General features: G+C 38.0%; 1 protein-coding gene across 1 annotated transcript in view; it reads left to right on the top strand.

Moving 5' to 3' along the window:
- CLSTN2 (calsyntenin 2) overlaps positions 1–22,217 on the top strand; it is a 200,297-nt gene that overhangs the window by 164,052 nt on the left and 14,028 nt on the right. The window contains exons 8-9 of the mRNA XM_027685989.1: positions 8,654–8,816; positions 21,440–21,606. Coding sequence (XP_027541790.1) covers positions 8,654–8,816; positions 21,440–21,606 — 330 coding nt within the window. The remainder of the gene's footprint in view (positions 1–8,653; positions 8,817–21,439; positions 21,607–22,217) is intronic.

Raw genomic sequence — 22,217 nt, 5'->3', positions numbered from 1 at the left:
AATTGTTAAAAGATGATACTTCTCTCACCAAATTTTCTGATTTAATGGACACCCACACTACCGTTTGACATATTAAATAAATCATACTGCATATCAAATTGCAGAACTCAGGGTATTCTAATCAAATATTTTATCCATATTTTCTTTGAAATACCAAACAAATCTTAGGGCTGTTTCCTAAACAGTCTGTGTAAATTTTCTTCTTTAAGTGAAAGTAAACGTTTAAGTTGTATAAACATTAAGCAGAAGAAAAAACATGGACTAGGCAGTGAGTAAACAGTTGAAAATATCAGTTGTGATTAAATTTGTACTTATTTGCATATAGCATTTACTCGAGCAAAGTACTTGAGAAAATACTGTGGGTTTTTCTAATGGATAGTTTTCTAAACTATCAAACTCAGTTTATATTGAAGAAATGCTTCTTTTATAAGGTATATGAACTATTATTTTAAATCGATCATCATTAAGCTGCGTTATCTTTTCAATTATTGAGATTATAAGGGCAAAGAAGTGCTTCCCAATACTTCACCTCCAGTTCCTTTTTTTCAAAATGCACTGTCGTGGAAAATCTTTCTGCTTTGCTTTGCTTCCTAAGTAAGGTGTCAATATAGTGATATCTAAAGAGAGTTATGGCCATTGTTGTCAGGGTTTCATATTGTCTATGGACGTGTAACTGGTACCTCACTTAGGAGCTCGCACATGTGCCATGGTCAGTAGAACCTTGAGAATGACATTCCTGTGGCTCTCACCCACCTCAGTATAATCCCAACAGGTATCTCTTCCTTTTATCTGTGCAACCAGAGGTAGGAAATACAAGCTGAGTTTCTAGATTCCTCACCAAAAGTCTGTGAGGAAGCATTAACTTGCTTAAGAGTTGCATAAGGAGCAGGGCAGTCTCTTTTGCTCCCTTCTCTGGTTAATGTTCTTCTGATTCTTAGTTGAGATTCCAGAAATAAGGAACTAATTTGCACAATGCTTTACTCTAGGACTGATCATACATGGTCCTTTACAAATGAAGATGTAGAAGAATGTTTATTTAATTTTCCAGGTTAACTCCCTGTATATGAAGCTGCCATCACATCAGTGTGTGTACTGGGAACATCCAACCTTCAATACAGCTCCAATAGCTATGGAAAAGCTTCCTCACAAAGGAGTACAAATTACTCCACCCTATAATCATTTCTGCTAACAATTGAGTACTAGTGCTTATAGTAGCAGTAGATGCTCCAGTCTCATAAGCATAAAAGCACTGGTCCACAGCAAAGCAGTCTGGTTGCTTGGGGTTTTTTTGCTTCACTGCCACCAGCTGTCAGAATTCAGCAACTTGCTCAGAGAGACTCTGTGATCACATTTGAGCAGGGCTAAGGTTCAAACTGCAAGTTTTATGTGGAGATTAAGTGTGCAGCAATATTCTTGTGGACAAAACACTGAACTGGTAGATTCCGATGACGCTTTTTGATGTATCAGCTGTTAACTGGTGGGAGTATATTGATGCCTTCTTTTCCCATATACAGTATATTTTTCTTCCATCCTCCCTTAATTAACTACCTACATACTGTATCTATTGTCACTTCAGAGACATTGTATATTGATTTTACAGACAGGGGGATAAAAAGTGTCATGTGAAGGAGCTTCTAAAGGATAAATGTGGAACAGGAAACCCAAAGAGACTATTAAAAAAGACCAAAACAACCCAATACATAATATGGGTATTTTCAAACTTTATTTAAAGTTGTCTGAAGAGGTTGTGCAGATATTGGAGACGTATTTGCAATCTGCACAGCTCCACTTAGTGGTCAAGAATATCCAGACTCTTTCCTGCAGATGTTTTAATCCTTTTCAGTTTAGCAATGCTTAGATTAAGTAAAGCCAAAACATGTGGCAAATCTCTGTCCTAAGGCACAGAACCTATTACTGAGGTAGAATAAATAATGCTACAAGATATAGCAATTTATATTCCTGGATGGATTTGATTAGTCGGTGTTTGCACTTTGCTTTTGTTTATTTTCAAAAGCTCTTCCCCAAAATGAATATGCTGGCAGACTATACTGTAGCACAAAGCCAACTTCAAGTTCATATCTGTTGATTCTCCCAAAAGCAAACTTTTACTTTGAAGACTACATATTCCCTGCAGAAATAATTTTTTGTTCATTATATCAGAAAACAGAAATGCACTAGGTAACCCAGCTTTTCAGTGAAGCAAGCCCATCCTTAATACTGAATATCTGAATTACATACTTGAAGTCTACAAGTCTAGGACATTTTTAGCAGTGAATCTTTTTTTCCTGGTAGTGTTGGGATAATTAAAAAAAAAAAGAAGTCGTAAAAGTTTATAGACAGTGAGAAAAAGAACTAAAAAACCTCAACTGTGTAACTTATTTCCCTATATCACTTAATCAGCTTTTCCAGGTAGCTCAGCTACTGAAATTTAAGGCAAAGATTTATCAGAAGAAATCAACAGAAAGCAGCAGTTAGAGCAAAAGCAATGCCCTAAGGCACATTCTTTCCTTTTTTTACACTAACATGCCTTAATTGTAGAAGTCTGTGGGTGAGAACTGACATTAAGTAAACAATTAAGGTAACAAATGAGTTTCTAAAAGAACAGATAAAAGCTTTTTCAATGTCTTTAAAGATCCTGTTTTAGAGACAATCTTTAGAAACCCCAGACTGGGAGAGCAGAGGCCTTTCTGTGCTCACCTGTGGGTTGCCTTCACGCCAAACTCACCAATCTTGTGCACAGTGACTCGACTGCCAAAAATGCTTAATTTTTTTTGAATCTGCATATGTAAATATGCAACTTTTTTCTTTAAAAAATTGCAAATATATTCAACTGTTTCACTTTTATTTGAAATCCACTGCCAATTGTTTCCAAATGAGTATCTTCTTTAGGCTTCTTTGCTTACAGTGGCACTATTCCTTAGTCCCAATTCAAGGTGTAGTGAAACAGTCTTTCAGAACCTTTAGGTCTGTTCCTTTGAGCTGTGTCTGCAAACAGTGCAGTGCTTACTCTCAGTGCTATGAAAATATGTCCAAAATTATATAATAAAAATATTTTGTTATATCAAAGTATATAAAAACCGTACCAAAATTATTGGAACTAACAGAAGGAGGGCAATGCCAAGTTTTGTAAAGGTTTGCAAAGCTCTTTCAGAAGGATTATTTTGGAGATGAAGAGAATAACCTGGTATTTTTTTAAATTCAAAATAATATCCCTCTCCCCATCCCAATACCATCTGCTCTGTACTCTGAACCAAGGTCATGGGTGCCAGGCTTTGAAGCAAAGTTACAAAGCATGTAGCTGCTTTCAGAATAAGGCAGGGGGTTGACCTGGGGATTGTGGCTGGGTGGGTACTGCTAATGCCATTAAGGATAAGATCAAAGGGAGATTCCCTGCATTTGTTGTGAAGTGAGATAAAAATGCAGAGCCTGACTTGTCTCTGTGTATTTACAATGTTATCACAATGATGACCTGCCTCAGCTCTATGGAGAAATGCTGGCAAATAAGGACACTGTTCCATTGTTGAGGTTTTGGTATAAGGGCCGTACATATTTTGAACAGGGCATACAGTGGGTTTGAGGGGGTGTTTGCCAATACTTGAAATGGAAAATTCTTTCAGAAAAGAAAACTTAACATAACTTGAAGTGTTTCTCACTCTGCTGATACTAGCCAAACCATGATGAAAGAAAAGTTGGAAAAGAGCACTCCAGTTAGGATTGAAGGCATTTTAGTATTTTTAAATGAAATTGTTTGTACTTTCGCCTTTTTGCTTGCGGGGGTTTTTTACTTTATTTTCTCTTTTATTTCTGAAGTAAGTTTACAGTGGAAATATTGTGATTGATGTAAACCAATAATTTGGGATCTTTTTTTTCCATAGAGAATTTAGTATGTGGGATGGTTTATTTCTAAAATGGAATTTTAAAAATCTGTTTTGCAAAACAGTTCAGTTCTTATTCTCCTGAGTCTCCCAGTTCACATTAACAGTGAGACATCAGCAGAAGAGAAGTACTTTAAAGCTGGCACTGAATAAGCAAGAGTGGAACAAAGAAAGTGACAACGTCTGTGGTGTAGGGCATAGCAAGTTTTCAGAGGCCTTGCTTAGCCAAAATTTGTTCTGCCTCCACCCAGGCACAGGTTTTCCAAAAGCATGAAGCTAGTTTGGAAGAGGACTTACCTTCATTTTATGCAGTTACAAACACCTCCAGTATGTGCCCTTTGTGCAGTCCATCAGAGTAGCCAAAAGGAATGTACAAATTTGTTCCTTACTCTCTAAACTTCTTATCAAAGCTGGTATAAAGACACAATATCTTTTAATCTTTATGTGAAACGAGTGCAAAATTTAAATAAGGTCTTAAACATTTGTCATCCTTATAAGAGGATCTGATTCATAAATGTCCATCAATGACAAATGACATCCAGTTTTTGAAAACGTGATGGAATGTACATGTAGAAATAATGTCCACGTAAACTCCTCAAAATATGTCATGAGAGGAGTTGTCTGTGTAAGAATATCATCACTCATCAGACATGGAGATATCTATATGCGCCTTTCAAGAACTTTTGAGGGGTTGGTTTTTCTTTTTCGAACTATGACCAGAAGAATATGGAGTGTGGTAATGTTGCTGCTGTACCTCATGGCCTGGTGGTTACAACAGTCACCTGCAAGATAACAAGCCTGAATTTTATGAATTTGAACCTTATTCCTGTGGCTAAGAGGCTTTGAATATCTCTCATTTTGAAAAAAAAAAAGTCACATCAGAGTGACAGTGTTGGCCTGCTATAATCTTCAGCACAATGATGTTTAGGGAATTGGAATTGTAATTTAGCTAGGAAGAGACATCACAGGAGATCTCTGGGCCAACCTCTTTCTCAAAGTGGGGGCAGCTGTGAGCTTGGACCAGCCCTTGAAAAATCTCCGAGGATGGAGGCACAACCTCTCTGGGCAGCCTGCTCTACTGCCTGAATGTCCACAAGGCTTGCTTTATATCCAGCCTGAACCTATTGGATTTCAATTTATATCCAGTCTGAACCTGCTGTGTTTTCAGTGAATGCCCATGGTTCCCTTGTCACAGCACACCTGGAAAAGCCTCTCTCTGGTAATTTCTTCACTGCAAGGCTGCTGTGACTGGCCCTCTAATGCTGCCCCACTCCAGGCTGAACAGTCCCGTTTCCTTCAGCCTCTCCTCACATGGCAAGAGCTGACCATTTTTTTGGTTCTCCACTGAATTAACTCCAGTTTATATGAGTATTTCTTGTGAAAAGGGGCCTAAACTAGGCCCAGTTGTCTAATAAATGATGACTAAGGATAGAGGTGAGAGATTCAGAGTGTGTTAAGAGGCTACAAAAGGCATCAAGAAGTGAATAGAATGACATGCTCTGTTCTTTGGAATTGGATTAAGATGCTTTCTTCAAACAAGTGGTTCAGACCACTCAGGCAGAAAGGACTTTGTGTCTCATACCTGCAGTAAGTAGTGCTATTTACAGTAAGCAGAGAGCTTCCTTTGCTCTGATTTTCTCCTTGCTGCTTCTGTTGTGGGTGTTTGAGTGTATTCTGAGAACAGTTCCTCAGCAGAGTCACACAAAGCAGTAGATGGAAGCAATGCCTGCTTTCCCAGCTCCAGAGGGATGGAGTCTGCATGCTGGGCAGCGCTGGCAGGACGTACAGAGCTGCTGGCGTGGGCAGACTCAGGGGCTGCTGAAATTACTTCAGGGGCTTTCAGGAAGCTCATCAGAGGGTGGTGGGTGTGTATGGCTCCTCACTGAGACACTGGAACACTTTTGGAAGCACAGGTTGTCTTTGTGTATGTAGCCAAAGAGGCTACATACACAAAGCTGACCTGAGTGAGGCTAAAGAGTTGTGCAGTAAATGTTCCCACATGTGCATGGCAAGCCCTTCTGTACAAAGCCAAAAAATGGGACATTTTGCAGACCAACAAAATCTACTGCTAAGCACCATGTGCTTCTCAGACCAAAGTACTTAGATTTCAGTCTGTTCCCAAGCCTTTCAACATAAAACAAAAACCCCTGACGTTTTTAGTTAGAAGATGCTAAAAGCTTGGAACACCTATTTTGTAAAATTTATAGGGAGTGTGTTTTTATCTGTTTCATAAAAGCATATTCCAATGCAATGGCTTGTAATCGGCACTAAGACTTCAGTCTTAATTCACTGTGATTTGATTAATACATTTGAGAGAAAGACACTGGCATGGTAGGGTGATTAGAGCCATCGAGCAGTATTTGAAAGCCAAGCTTACTAATTATTTTATCTCATTAAGATAGCTTTATAAATAAGATTTTTAAAATAAACTTCTTACTTGAGAGCATTAAAATTTCTTTATTTGCTGGGTAGTATATTTTATAATTTTCTTTTCGTGGCTTCGCTGCTTCATATTATGTTCTTGGCCACTGTGGAATACATGCAGGGTAAAAATTGGCTTCCTATGTTTAGAAGGTGAAGAAAGTGTCCGAAATGACAGCAGAACAAATTACACATCACAATTATTTATTTCAATATTTTGTTACTTGTGAAATGACCAACCATGAAATACTACCTGGTGCTGAATGACTGGGATGTATTCCAGAGTTTTGAAGGAAATTTTTACTTCCTTGTAGAATATTTGATTTTACACTGGGACCCAGTACATATAGTGAGAGATCATTTGGTGGAATGTAACGGAAAAATAAAGTTAGTAAATATTTTGTCTAGTGTGGACATCCACAGTTGGACAACTCCATTTTTCTTGGAAGCACTTGAGCACAGTTGCTAGAGGCTTGAATTGTGTGGACTTTATGTAATCTTGTGTTTCCAGGCAGCATTGTCTTTGAAAAATGTAACTGCCTAATGATCAGTCAATGGAGTAATTACATAGTACACATTATCACGTTCTTTGTGTATATAATGTCCAAAAATATTTGGGTTTGCTCTATTAACATGCTCTTGCTTTCATTAAATATGAGGAGGGTTGCTCACTTGCTGGGGTCCACTTGGGGCATCCCAAGTGATGCATTTTAGGGTTGCAAAACAGAAATAGTGTGAAACAGTTCTCAGAAAGGTGTCAAATATTTATACCTGTAGTTTTTGCCATGCAAGGTTTCAAAATCAGGTGTATCAGTTGTTTTGTTTTATGTAAAATGTCTGACACATGAGGCTGTGATGCATCACATGCTAATGGTCAGGTCAGGAGACTTGTTTTTCTTTGAAAGGCAGAGCTGCAGAATACTATACATGATTGCTGTTTGTTCAATAAAGTTTTCAGTCTTCCAATTTATTTACTTTCAATTTTGGTTTCAGTTCATTTAACCTTCAGAAAACATTTGTGCTGTCTGCTGCTTACAAAAGGAAGGCTGTAGCAGCCCCTTGCTGCATTTATCTCTTGCTGTGGAGCTATGATGTCTGCAGTAATAAATGTATCCATTGAAATAGAAGTGATTAAGTGCTTGTTGAAATGTCTTCTGGAACAAAACATTAGCTTTTGCTTTCAAAGGGCAGATATTGCAGCAGATAGCATTTAACCTGGCCAAGGACAAAGCGTTATGTTTAAACATCACTTTTCTGTTTGCTTCTATGAAACAGCAAGGATATCTGCATTCAAGCACTTTCATTTCTTAATACATCAGAATAAGTATCTCTCCAGAATTGAAAATAGCATTGTTGTAACTATTGCTTTGGTTTAAAAACAGCTCACTTATCCTACCAATTTGATGTGATCTATTCCTTTGAATTTTTCAATCTGCAAGATATAACAAAGGAAAAAAATAATTGGGCAGACATTGATATTTACACACTAGGCTCGTCTTTAGATGCTTGGCTTCATCGAGGTGTACATTTCTGAACTAAAACTGAATTTGACCATCTTGCAGTAATCCCTGCTTGTCTAGCTCAGAAATTCATATGAGATTTGACACTAATATTGTCATGCTGAAAGCATGTTGTAACTATGACTGTTGCTGATGTGTATCAGTGAAACCATATATATCCTAATTTTCCCAAGTATCTGTGAAGAAGCTTGAAGCCAAAAGATGAAGCAGGGAGAAGATGTGAGTGTCCTGACCAGATCAGTTGGACACAGGGACTGCTGAGCTGTCTCTGTGTACACTGAGCATGGCTGAGGTCCTTGTAGCACTGCAGCAGTCCTACTGTGCTGCACAGGACTTTCTAAGTACTAATATGATAAGTTAATAATGGCATTGGTTGATAAGAACTCACCAATCTAGTGACTAAGTGCTGTATATTTTTGTACTTAATTTGGAGCTCATAGAGATCTTCAGTAACTATGCTGATACATCCTAAGTAAGCGTCTCTTACATAAAATTTTATATTCTTAAAGGTGGATATAGACATTAAGAATCTGATATTGAAAATACTGAGCAAATACCGAATTGTCTGATTTTTCTATTTTATCCATGTCTTGTTTTCAAAGAGTGTATTTTAAGATGCCTCTATATATCACATATATTCTTCAAGTATACCACAAGTATTTATTATTTATTTTTTTGTTTTAGGTTTCATTAATGTTAGAGATGTATAAATTACAATAATGTTATTTCTTTTCCATGAGTGAGATTTTGAAACAATGCAATTAAAAAAACATATGGGATATAACAATTAGTCACCTTAAGTGCTAAATAATATTTTTCTTGCATTCTGTCTTTCAGATATGTGATAAAGAGTGGCATTACTACATTGTCAATGTGGAGTTTCCCGTTGTTACGCTGTACATGGATGGAACCACATATGAACCTTACCTGGTGACCAATGACTGGCCCATCCACCCTTCCCACATTGCCATGCAGCTCACGGTCGGGGCTTGTTGGCAAGGTAATGTGACAGCAAATAACAGACAATTAGGAATTAGCAATTCAGAACAAAAAATAGTCTTATTTTTCTTGCTGATTGCATAGTAAATAAATTGCTAAAATGTTGATGATATAAAACCAAAGGTAAATCCAAAGTTGTTAATGAATTGAGTCCAAGGATAAAATGGATGGGGCATTAATAGGTTTTGCATTTTCATCACCTAAAGAAGTGTTGGATACAGTTTGTCTATTCAATGTGAAAGATTGTCTTCCTTATCTTTTGTCTTCACTTCTTCTAGTTGTTTCCCTCATTCTCTAGCTTCAAGCAAACTATCTAAATACTAAAGAACTTCAGCTATCTCTTTTCAGTCCCTGCCTCAAATTTCTTTCACGACTCATGGCCCAATCCTGTGCTCTTCACATTGCATGGATATTACCAGCAATTCCTGTAATTTAATTGATTCACCCTATTATAGACCAGAGATAAAAGTGAGAGTAGAATAAATCCAAAAGTATGGGCCTTTGCTTAAATATTAGCTTTTTCTGTTTTCTACCCTTTATAGTCCCACTCCTCTCATTCTTTTTTCCTGGTCCTTACACCACTCTTTCTTTCTCTGTATTCTGCCTTACACCTGAAGTACTCTTCTTTTTCTGATTGTCTGCTTTTGTAAAGTTGCCTTCATTACTGATCTGCTATTTACACACTGTGTCTTGTTTTCATTTAAGGCAAAATATGAAGTGAATCAAACTGTATAATTAGGAAAAATACTTTAACACAGATTGTGGTTCTTCCTAACTCTTTAATGTTGTGTCACTTCCTCCATTATTTCGTTCTTTGCCAGTTTGACCTCTGCTCATTTATGATATGTTATCTGCAAAATTTGGACATCTTATTCATGGCAGAGCTGTTCAGTGTAAATAGTACTAGAAACAAATCCAGCTGTTGAATTACAAACACCTTGGGGTAAAGATCCAGTCTTTACTTTGATGACAACATGGAGAATGAAGCCACACTAATCCTAAAAACAAGATTTGATAAGTTTAGAATATTGATCACTGAGATGGGTATTATGAGAAGATATTCAAAATGACAGTAATCCCAAATATTTGGGAAAGTATAGACTAATTCTTGTCTAACGGATATTTGCATGTGTAGCTTTTTATCTTAGATGATCTTTTGGTATAATGTAATTTCTCATTGATATTAAACATATAACAGAATACATTTAATTTTATTCTAGAGTGTTAAGGGGATTTTAGTCCTTTTTTTGCTAAAAATACATAGTGAAGTATCTACCAAACTTTTCAGAAACCAGAACTTTGGTTTACTGGGATGAATAGTTGACAGATATAAATTTGACTTGCATGAGTTTTCTTTTAGTTGGACCTGTTTGATTTTTTTCTCTAGGTAATATTGGTGCAGTACTTTAAAATCAAAGTTCCAGAGTTAACAAATGCAAATGTCATTTGTAAATTCAGTTCTTTCCAGACATGAGCAAATGCCATAGAGGCTGTGAATAATGATTGAGTGTTGCCTTCTGTAAAATCAGCATTTCTCAGGAAGTGTGCTAAAAAATTTTTACTTTAATCCCTTACTTCATATTTATACCAGGTTCTTCTGCATAGGTCTACCTAAATATTTTTGTGCATTATTTGTATTACTTCTGTCCCTTATCTTCTTTCACACATGCATTGTGTTTTTATCATTTTCTAATAGCAGTCCTTAGTGTTTTGGGTGATTATTTTCCAGAAGTCTCAGTATTGGTGGGAATCCAGTCCTTTGCCACAGTGCTGCAGCTGAATACAACAATAATAATCTTGTTCCATTTGCACTTCTGTCTCTTATCGCAAATTGTCAAGAGAAGAAATTAAGGCAAAACTTCTCAAATAGGCTTGTAATATGTTTAGAGCACAGGCTATATTTAGTATTTAAGCTGTTAAACAAATAGAAAGTTGCAATTGTTTTCAAACATTTTTATCTTTGCCTTGAATAATTTGATGGCTTAGTGAATAACCGTTCAGGATAAGATTCTCCTTCCTCTTTGGTGAAACACATTATTTAAACTACTGAAAATGCACATGTTGCTGCTGTTAATATTTACTGCAAGACTGTGTTATTGCCCTTTTAATAGTGAGAGAATTGGAACTCATGAAAAGTAGAAGCAGATTTTCCACCTCATGAAAATGTCAAGATTTAGCTAAGATAGTGTGCTAAAGATTCTGATAAACTGTCATGTGTCAGGCAAAAAGATAAACTTTTAATGCTCTTGTGAAACAAGATTTCAAGATACTGCTTTTGACAAAGCTTATCTTTTGATAAGTTTGTTTTGATCACTTCAAACGATTTTAAATGAGTGGTGTGGAAAGTCACTTTGTTAATAAGATTCAGCACTTTATTTTAGTCTGTGAAATAGTAATTATTCAACATACAAAACTAATCTATTCCATTCAAAATGATGATTTTCAAAATCCATTTCAGGAGAAAGCGGCTCTGTCAAATAAGTAATTTGATTGTAAATACTTTCTGTGAAACTGTTAACTAGGTCTACTTAGGATAATGTGTTTTATCCAGTAAGAATAGTCTAAACAATTACGATTTCAAGCATTATAAAATTGCTTAACAACAATCTATGATTTATTTTAGTAACATATGCAGTGATTTTGGTGTCATAAGCCATTCAGGGCTCCTTGTTAAGAGGATATGAGAAGTTTCTAGCTCTGGTTTGCCAAGATTGCCTCCTTCCCTTTTCATCAAAGCACTGGCACAACTAAATAAAGCAGAATAAGTAATGGTACTTTTTATTTTAACACACCAGTTCTGATTTGCTCGCAGCAAAATGTAAGTCATTGTGACTGTGGGGCAGCTTAAGAACTGTCAGGGAGCAGGAGGAGTGTATTTAGAGGACAGTGAAAAATCAAGGGGAAGAAGAATTATCATTTACTCTGTTAGCACTAATAGGAAAATCTGCTACTGCTATGAGGGGTTTACCCTTTCACATATGAAAATTTTTAGTTCTGGTCTGGAAACTGGGAATTATTTCTTTAGGAGACTGAGTATCTTCCAAGTAACTCTTGTAACTCTTTCAGCCCTGGTCTTTTCATCACTTACACTGGTACTAATCCTGAGCTTACATAGTGAGTATCATACTTGCACCTCCTTCTTGCCTTTCTCACAGTTATATCATGGAGGAATCTTAGGCATGGAAAGAGAATGCTTTTCTTCGAGATTATTATTTCCTATTATTAATATTTCAATGCCTGAGTAACTGTTTTCTGACTTTTATAGCCTTGTTTATAGCATCCGTTACGAAAAGTTAGGTTAGTTTTTATTTCTACCTTCAGCTGTTCAAGTGAAATATAAAAGCAGTTTAAGTTTGGTGCTGTTCTCCTGACCATAACATGAAAACAAACCAAATGTGCAATCTCTCAGGCTTATGTGATATATTTAAACTTTAGCTTACAATGTGCTCACTGTACCTTGGTTTGGGTTTCTTTTTATGTCAGCATTCAAGGTGGAATATGCAAATCTCTCCTACATCTTTACCCTTGTGTTGGCAGTGTAAAAAGTGTGCCTGATATGTTTGTTCCTGATTTTACGCAAAATTTCTTAAATAATGTGAGTTGAGTGCTAAGACTCTCCTAAAAGGAGGAAAAATTAGCCTTTTCCTGAAGAGCAGTCTTAGAGACAAGCAGAGTGTGAAGATGGCTGGCCAAGCAGAAAGCCAGGCTTTAAAGGTGATAGAAGAGAACATTGCTAGGGTCTGTCAGGCACTGGGTAAAGTTTACTGCAGCCCAGGAAGTCACCTAATTACCTGAAACCAAGCCTGGGGAATAGTTCCCAGATCTAATGACACATTGGGCATGAGGAAAGTTGTACAGTTTGTTCTAGCATCATCAATATCAATTTTATCTAATTAAAATTAGGTGTTCTGGATGTTACTGTGGTATAATCTTCCTTTTTAACTTAAAAACCTTGGTTCTTTCTTCAGGTACCTCATTAAAGGGAAGATCTAAGCAGAACTACCTCATTGATTTAAGAGTCCTTCACAATGGTTAGCATAGAGTAAATTGTTTTTTTGTTTTGGGTAGGTCATGTTTAATACTGCTACAAATTAATGGGGGTAGTTTATTTGAGGGTGGGAGTTAAAGCATTATCTTTAGGCTAAACTTTATGTTGGTTCAGTTACATGTGACCCAGGAGCAGTAAGAGCTAGAAACAAAAACTTCTGGACCTGTTGCAGCCCATCTCCAACAGAGTGCCAGCCTTCATATTTAGCAAATCCTAACTGACTTTTAGCTGTGATTTCAGTGACTCAAGGCCTGGAAAAGGTTAATACTGACCACAGAGCTAAGTAAACTGGACTCTTACTGAACTAACTGAGGGCAAAAATGAACAGTTTGCAGTGTTAGCGCAGCTGTTCCTGAAATTAGACCTTTCTGTACCCTGGTGAAGTTTGACAGCTTTCTCTGCAGGTACTCGGGCTTAAGTGTATAACTTAATTTTAGCATCTTTAAAATTTTGGTCACATCAGTGGTCTCACAGATGATTGTCAAGGGTATGATTTTGATGTAGGTCAGGTTATTTAAAGCCAAAGTGCTGTTCTGTCTCTAACAGTGAAAGAAATTTTTTGCAAAATCACTCTTTCTCTTGGTGTCTAAATGACAAAATTGACTTGATACATGTGTGCTTCCCAGAACAAAAGAGCCACCAAAGAGAACATGTGGGAAGTGTGACCTGGCACTGTTTCTGAGCCCCTAGATCGCTGAATGGATGTTAGAAGCAGACATGGTCCATTGGGATAGGAGAGGACTGTCCCAGGCTCAGCTTTGGTTCTCATTACTACTCCCTTCTTCTTTAGCAATAAAGATACTTTAGCTTTGCCCTTCTAGCTCAAGATGGTCAAGCCCTTTTCAAACAGTAAGGAGGTAACACAGTTCTGCAGCAGGAAATAGTTACCCTGTCTCTGTGAGGATAAAGTGCAGTATCAAGAGGGTAGACGACACTTCCTTGGCTCACTTAAAAAAATCTGTGTCACAGCAAAAATAGAATCAGACTTCTTGATCTGCTACGAAATTGCTCTTATTCTCCCTTTTAGCTTTTGCAATCCTGTTTCATTCTCCTAAGCAATACAAGCAAATCATTAGCTTATCCTGGAGTGTGCTTTACAAGAGCTTACCCTAGTAAGTTCTCCTCTGAGTTCATTGTTTTTGATTCAGTTTATCTGAGGACATAGCAAATGGACCCTTTTACAGAGTGAGAAATTTCTTCCATTAAACCAAGGTTTATAGGTTCCCACTCTGATCCCTTTATTGCTATACATTTGGTGGCAAAAGCAGACAAGAGAAGAGAACAAGTTACGTGATTTGGTAGTCTAATAATTTTTTGTAGCACAGGCTGAAAACAGGCTTCCTCACGGCTTCTCTGAAAAGATAAGGTCTTGAGTTCATACAAGGCATTTGGGGAGGGAAAGAGTTTATGTATCATTCCTAAAGCACTGTCAGGAAAGTAGTGACTCAAGTTAATGAGTTGTCACAAGGTTATGCTGTAGCTTACCATGGTTGTAAGTCACTGTTTCTAATAATGCCACCCATTCAAGAGTGCTGGAGCCTCACAGTGTAATTATGCTGGACTCTGTGCAGGGAAGGGCTTTAGGAGAAGCCTGTCAACAGGCAAACTCTGTTATCATGGTTACAACAGAAGGCTATTGTAGTTCCTGTTTTCTAAGTAATTTCTGGTTTCTATTCTATTCTTCTTTTGTGTTCTCCTGTCACTTTCCTCTTTCTTTAACCTAGACTGGAAATCAGGTTTCTTACAATGTCCTTCTGTGAAGTAAACTTATTAACCTGGTATGCCAGCCCTCTGCTGATATAGAAATCACAAAGTACAGTCAGAGAACTGACTGACTATTCAAGGCAAGAAGAACCATAAAAGTTGGAGAGGGATCAGATCAAGGAGAGACAAATAAACTGGGCAGTGCAGCAGCAGCATGTATCACTCCACCTTGGACTTCCCCCAGAAATTAAGATATTCAACAGATAAAGATAACCTCTACTGTGCACCTAATATCATTGGATCCTGCCTTACATAAACCTGAGACCTCTCAGGAGTGATACAAGCAAAGAAATTAATGCAAGAGCACCTAGGCAGATTTCAACATAACATGATGCTGAACATCTCTGTACTGAGGCTTCCCTAAGTACAGCAGTGTTCCTACTGTATTGTCTTCATCAAAACAAAGATGGAGCAGATTTCTGTGCACTTCACAGATCTTTGCTGAATTTTAAATATAATAATGGCCCATCTTCGTGAACGAAGATTTGGGGAAAGGTCTTTTACCTTTCCAGCCTGCGCAATGGATTTTTTTAGGTGAGACACAGCCTGCGCTGAACTGAGCCCACCCTTTAATCCTAAGGTTCATCTGCCGGGGCCAAGCAAGCTTGGACAATGGCAGTGAGGTCCTCAGGACGTAGGTTTGTTTAGAGTGTCCTTCTCATAGATGGATGGCCTCACAGGGCTAACGACCTCCATCAGGCCAGAGACCGGATTTGAACCCGTGGTCCCAGCAGTGAAAGTCCTGCACGCTAACCACTCGGCCACCAGGGGTCTCAGCTGCTGAATTTTAACTGCAGTAGAAATACAAACAGATGTGGATAGTTTAGTTTAGGAGTGTGTTTTCTTGGAGAGCTGAGTTTGCATTCAAATCTGTCACCAATTCAGCCTAGATATATGCCCCTTATCTAATTGAATTTCTGCAGGGAACACTATACACCAGCATGAGAATGTTTTTTGGAGAATAGGAATATAGCTTTTTGGGCAACATTAACGTTGCTTGGACTGCAATCTACTCTGAGATATATGATTGTAACATTTTTCTATGATTGCCAGAATTTCCAACAGTTCCCCTGGAAATAACAAAAATGTATTGGCTTAATTTTGAGAGATTAGGGAGTTTTCTTCTTATCCTGAGAAAAATTATCTTCAATACTGTAAATTATACCTGCTTTTGAGTTAAGGACCTATTGCACAGGGATAGGTCAGCATATGCATACTTTAGAGCAGGTGGCCCCTCATGTTCTCTGTACTTGTCATGTTTCAGATAATGCTTTAAAGCCTAAAGCTGCCTGTGTGAGGTTGTCAGGTTATGATATCTTCCCAGAGCAGGGGCAGACTTAAATAGTGCCATGTTTGATGAGCAATTTCTGAGTAATTTTTATCTGAGCGATATTAAAAAAAAAACAACTAAAACTTTTTTGTGCTGAGAAGCTCTGGGAGTATAAAAACCCAAGTCACTAATTGGGACTTCTCCTGAAATCTGTGTTAGGTTTCATCCTGTTTAACAGCCAATCTACTTGTCTGGGAATTAAACCCAGCTCCCTAAACTGCCATAACAAAAAGATGGCATAAATTTGGAGGCTGGGAACTGAGGACTTCAGAGCCAGAATGTCTTGCAGCTGCTCCCAGATTCATTTCAATCTTTATGTTGGGACCCTGAATAATCGATTGTTCTTTAATTATCTGGCTCAGTATAGTAACCAGAGTCTATAATATCTTAAGAATCACATCTCAGTTGGAAGTTCTCTTGATTCATCATTTCCCATTGGACTTAGACTGCCCTGATATTTACTTGCTCATTATTAGGGTAGGGCAAAAGGCCTACAAAATCTGTGAGCTCAATAAAGTCACTTGTTTTGACATGCCTAATTGTTCTTTGTAGACCGGTGAGTGAATGCAAACAGCACTTTACATCTCTGGAGTCAAACCAACAACTCTAAAATTTGGTGGTAATCAAATTCTGTCACACCTCATATCAACTCAATACAAAATGAAAAAGAAAAGTGTCATGGAAAGAGGTTCTGCTTCATTACTGAATGCACCTTAACCCATGAAGTCTGAATCCTGAGACTCTTCCATTTCCCCTGGACTCTCCAGTGTTATATCTAACAGAATCTCTTCCTGTCTGGGATTAGAAGTTGTTTACCAGGCAGCAGTTCTTAACCCCCCCTAAATTGTTCTCCATCTGGGAGACTCTACCTGTTTGTAACAAGGTGACATGTATATTAGAAGCATTTATTTTCCTCCATGTGTGTAAGGCAGTCATCCCAACTGAGCTCTCCCCAGGTAACATAGACATCTGCACCTTACTTATCTGGGATTAAATAGGTTGCTTCTATGTTTGATATGCTGTGTTTGAAATTTTATCATGGGACACTACCCATCAGCACACCCACATAATTCTAGTTACCTAAATAATTCCAGCAGCAAAAGAGATCAGAACCAGCATAGAATAATTTCAGTCCAGAAAAGAGTTATTATTTTATCAAGTGAAAAAAGTGACAATGACTAAGCAGTGAACAGCATTATACTGAATAATTATGTATGTTGATGGTTCCTCTGGATGCCTCCCACAGTCTGTTGATACCATCTTTCCTTTATGAGGGTTGATTTAAAGCCAAAAAGCCAACATCCATCCTCCTGTGTCTGCCAGACTTTGGGAATGGAGGTGCATGCTGGGTCAGGTGGGAAAAGCAATGCACAGTTTTATCATCAAGGTCTGCATAACACCGTGGCCTGTATTGCCTCACAATTGTGATGGTGACCACAACATTTACATTTAAGGAATGGAAAAAACCCAGTAGCTTTGAAAATTTGTCATGCAAAGAACTGTTATGAGAATCGGTGATGTTGTTCTATCGTCTAGTTTCAGTCTATTTTGTGTTACAGACATTAACTTAATTCCCTGACAGTAGGGAAGGTTCTGTTTTCCTCTCTTGGCCATATCATTCATCAAAGTCTTAACTACTTAACTGTCCCCCAAGAATTAGCACTCACAGCATATTAATCCTTTGTAATCAATAAACATAGAGCTGAGTGAAACACAACACGTAATGTAGTTGAGGAGTATGTTTTCTTATTCTCCCAGGTCTTGGTAGCATCTCTGTGGAGGTGAGCTGTGTCTGAGCAGTATCTCACTTATAAGAAAGGACATAAAGACCCTGACAATAAAGAAGTCCCGTGAAACTTGCTAAGGAAGTTTAGGTTAACTGCATGGCCTGACCTCTGGATAGAAACTGGAGATGCTATGTTACAAGTCACTGTGTCTCTCACTGCACCCTGACAAAGAGAAGTAGAATAAATTGTAGGACATTTGGATTCCCTCAAGGCCATTATCACTGGAGCTCCACTTTGTTCTCTCAGTTGTTGCTCTAGAGGCTTGTGTAATCTATTTAGTTCTTCATTATACCAAAAATGTTGTTGCTTAGGCTGTATGGTGTCAGAACCAAGAGTTAAGTTCAAAGTGTCTTAAAGCAGTAAAAGCTGGTGGGAGTAAAAGCTGTTGGGAGTACCTTATGTCTTTTCTTCGGTTGATTCTTAGCATGTGGTAACTTCAGTGCTGAGTCAAATCCAGACAGTGGAACTGCCCAGTGGAGCCAGTGGCTCTGAGCTCCCTGTCAGCTGTGTGGGGAGCTGCACAGGCGTGAAATGAATCATGCTCAGGTTCAAAGGATTTCTATTTGAAAAATCAGTATTTAGAAGAATTTGGATAATATTCTGTGAAAATATTACTATGAGCATTAGGTACAGTTATGCACTGTGTTTAAACATGCAATAGAATTGCTATGTTCATGCTGGATTAAATATATTCATACTCATCTAATCTTGGGAGCTAAGAATTTTAGAGTGACTAGGATTTGGAGACTGACCATCCTAGCCTAAATTTCTACCCACTGACAAGCTGAGGTCAGATACTCAAAGACTATCGGATTGCAGAAGCAGAAAGAAAGACAGATTTCAAACATACTAATATAGCAAAACCAAGTATGAATAAAACATTTTATCAAAGCTAGAAAGCAGGATTGTAGGAAACTGGCTTTAGGCCATTCCTTCAATTTTAGAGCAAGTTTTGGTTTTTGCTTCCCAATTTTATTGTATTGGATTTTGTCCATTTGCAATCTAATAATTACTGGCGATTGGAACATCCCTCACTGAGCTGAAAGATTCTGAAATGCTGAGATAGAAGAATATCAAAATATCAACACGTTGCAATTACGAGCAGTTGTGAGAAGAGTCAGATATAATGAGCACTGTTCACCTTCGAGGTTTAAATTGGCAGGTATGTAATTTTGTCTTTAGCACTGGTAAAAGGTGGAAGGCTTATTTAGCAGTCTGTTTTTTCTAATAAAGTGTGAGATAGTACTCTGTCTTAAAGGGCTCTTGTTTTTTTCCCGTGGAAAAAGCTGGTGTTCACACTGCCCAGGATGAGCAGGCATGTCCTATGTTTTACACATAATGATGAGAAGAACACTAGGTTATGGTTAGTACTTCTGATAATAGCAAAAGTACCAGGAAAAGCAACAGGAATATTCATAGTCTACAGTGTTAGGCGGAAGATGTAAAAAAAAGTCCTCGTTTAGCCTGGCAAAGGGATGATATAGCTATATTTTGATAGCTCACGTTCCATATTAGGAATAAATGTCCAATTCTGTGGCCATTGGAGTGGATTGTTTGGGGAGCCTCTGTCTTCAGAAGAGTTTAGAACAGCTCAGGCAATTCTCAAGAATGGATTAAGTGGAGCTGTTCTTGTCTTGGGGCTGGGGACAGCCTGCATCCTCCCTGTGTCCCTGCAGTGCAATTGTCCCAGCCCAAATCGCCTTCCATAACCATGGCCATGGCTTTGCAGATTTTCTCCACTCACACAATACGACACTGGCTACTCCCACCTATTTGTCACTCACATTTTCTTGAAATACTTGCCTTTTCTTTTTTTTTAAATAGCAGTTGATAGCCTCAGACTGCTTATTTTGCATCTCCTCAGAACTATTAAGACCTACTGGCAGACTTACTGTAGGTCTCTAAATTTCAAAGCTCCAGGATTAGCACTGGTGTTTCAGCCTTGGAACTTGCTGTTTTCACAATTCTGTTAGTGATATGAGAATGTGGAACTTCAAAACACAAATTCCTTTTTCTTCTGAACATTGTTGACTGGTTTTTTTTCTCCTTGTCTCCTTTTTAGGGAGAGGTTTGGTTTTTGTTTTTTTTTAAATTTGGCTTACCTTTTTCTGTCCAGATACATTGCTGCTGTATTAGTGGCAACATGTACTTTTAAAGACAATGTAAACAGATTAATATAACAACATTTATGATGAAAGGCCAACGTCCCCATAATGCACTACTTATGTACCAAATAATTGTCTTGGTAAGTATCAGAAAGGCTGAACTTTAGCTGCTGCATACAATAAAGTTCAACAAAACTCTGCCCAGAGAAAATTTTCTGAGTAATGGACAGATGAATGAGAGAGTGGAGAAGAATAATCTCCTGGGGACCTTCCTTTGGGGTAAAAAAAAGAAAGGCGGTTTATGCTGCAATGTTAAGAAAAAAAGAACAAAACCCATCTACTTCTGTGAAGAAAAAGCCTGTAGGACACCTCTTTCCTCTCAGTACACCAGTGTATACTTTCTTCTCTCTATAAAATAACTCAAACCTTCTTCATAATGCTTATCCTGTAGAGACCAGAAGTGATGTTCAGGCAGGAACATCAGCCTAAAGAAAATTTGCCACTTCATCCCTATCCTAACCCCATTCCACACACAAATCTCCAAGTTAAAGTTCAAGCTTGAGGTAACTTGCCTGGCAAAAACAGGTTGTTTGACTCTAAAGCTACAAACACCGCAGAGATGAGTTATCTACAATTACAACAGCTTATCAACAGCTTAGCAACTGCTAATCCAATTAGTCTGCATGTCTCACTGCTGTGTGGCTCCCTCAGTCCTCCTGGGCTCAAGGTAGGCAGTAATTCACAAGCACTGTGAGATCTAACACCTGCAGGAAAGGCAAGCTCTAAAAACTCTCCTGAAGGAGGATGAGTAAATCACTAAATGTCCCAAGAGTAATTTAGATGCTACGATCACTGGTGCAGGCAGTCTGTAATCACGTTTTATTGACAGCTCCTAAAGATCAGTGTTCCTTTGAAGCTGCCTGGAGTGAAGGCTGGAGGGTCTAACAAAAGGTACAGTGACAAGACCAAATCTGGCACCAAATGAACCACTCTGGGCCAGGGGCAGCGCTGTCAGCCTTTGAGTGCAGTGCTGTGCATTGGCCTGCAGTCACTGCTGGAATTTACACCATGTCCTGAGAGACAGCTCATTATAAGGAGTGTAGCAGTTTGCTTGCACAGGGCCATGACTGAGAACTTCAAATACCTTTGCCTTTCTTCTCCAAACAACACAGTGAGCGATCTTGTAATGGAACACTTGCAAATACAGTTTCTGTATAAATAAACGCTGGACCTTAAGCATTTCTTAAACTGGTGTTTGATTACTTAAATAAATTAATTGATTTATTTTTAAAAATTATATGCTTCCTTGTGCACATTTGGGAAGCTATGGTTCATCTCAGAGTTTGTTTCCACAGCTTTATAAACACCTGAACACAATCCTGGAAAAACGAGAATCTTAAAGACAGGCTGCTACCAGGTACCACCCAACAACCCACAAAGGCATTCCACTTACCACAATAAATAAGATCTCAAACACAGTTGGCAAAAATGGATATAAATTCTCTAAATGTGTTAAAACATAAAGTGAATTGTTAGATGTGTGGTTTGTGTATTGGTATCAATAATCATTTTGTATTTACTTTCTTGCAGGAGGAGAAGTCACCAAGCCCAGATTTGCTCAGTATTTCCATGGCAGCCTGGCCAGTCTTACTATCAGGCCAGGGAAAATTGAGAGTCAGAAAGTGATTTCCTGTTTGCAGGCCTGCAAGGAAGGTCTGGATATTAATTCTCTTGAGAGTCTTGGCCAAGGAATAAAGGTGAGGGATGAACTGACATCATCTTTGATAAAAATTTAGGTCTGATTTATGAAGTGGAGAGCCCAAGGTAGAGTACACACAGTACAAATGTACTCCCAGAAGCAATGTAATTTCCCATAAAATCATGCAAAGAAAAAGCAGAACAGTAGAAGAGCTGTGACACTGCAAAGAAAAATGTTTCCATTATTGCTAAGCTAGGTGCTCAGAAAGTGAGGCACTGCTGATATTTCAGAGTCCCTGTGAATTACCAGGTTGTGTTCTCATGCTTATTTTGGTAGGTCTACAGAAATATACACGATTCCAAAGATTTATTGAATTTTGATCTCAAGTAGTTTTAAAACAGTGGAAAACATAAGTCCTAATGCAATAGCATTGAAAAATTCAGTGTGTTGAAAGAGGAAGATATTATGGTACATGAAAATTGAACAATAAAAAACCCTAAAGTCAAGAAATTAAATTTATAGATTTGCATATAAATCATTATCCACCTTCATTATGCATATGAATATCTTTACTGGTAATGTGGCACTTTTTCTAAGGTTGGAGAACAACAGACAGAGGGAAATCCTGTTTTAATTGACATAGTGGCCAGATTACATTCATTCAGACAA

This window comes from Neopelma chrysocephalum, unplaced genomic scaffold, assembly GCF_003984885.1.
Source record: "Neopelma chrysocephalum unplaced genomic scaffold, ASM398488v2 Primary Assembly neopelma1_70, whole genome shotgun sequence".
NCBI lineage: Eukaryota > Metazoa > Chordata > Aves > Passeriformes > Pipridae > Neopelma > Neopelma chrysocephalum.
Note: the sequence above shows the minus strand (reverse complement) of the source record. Positions and strands in the feature narration are given on the sequence as shown.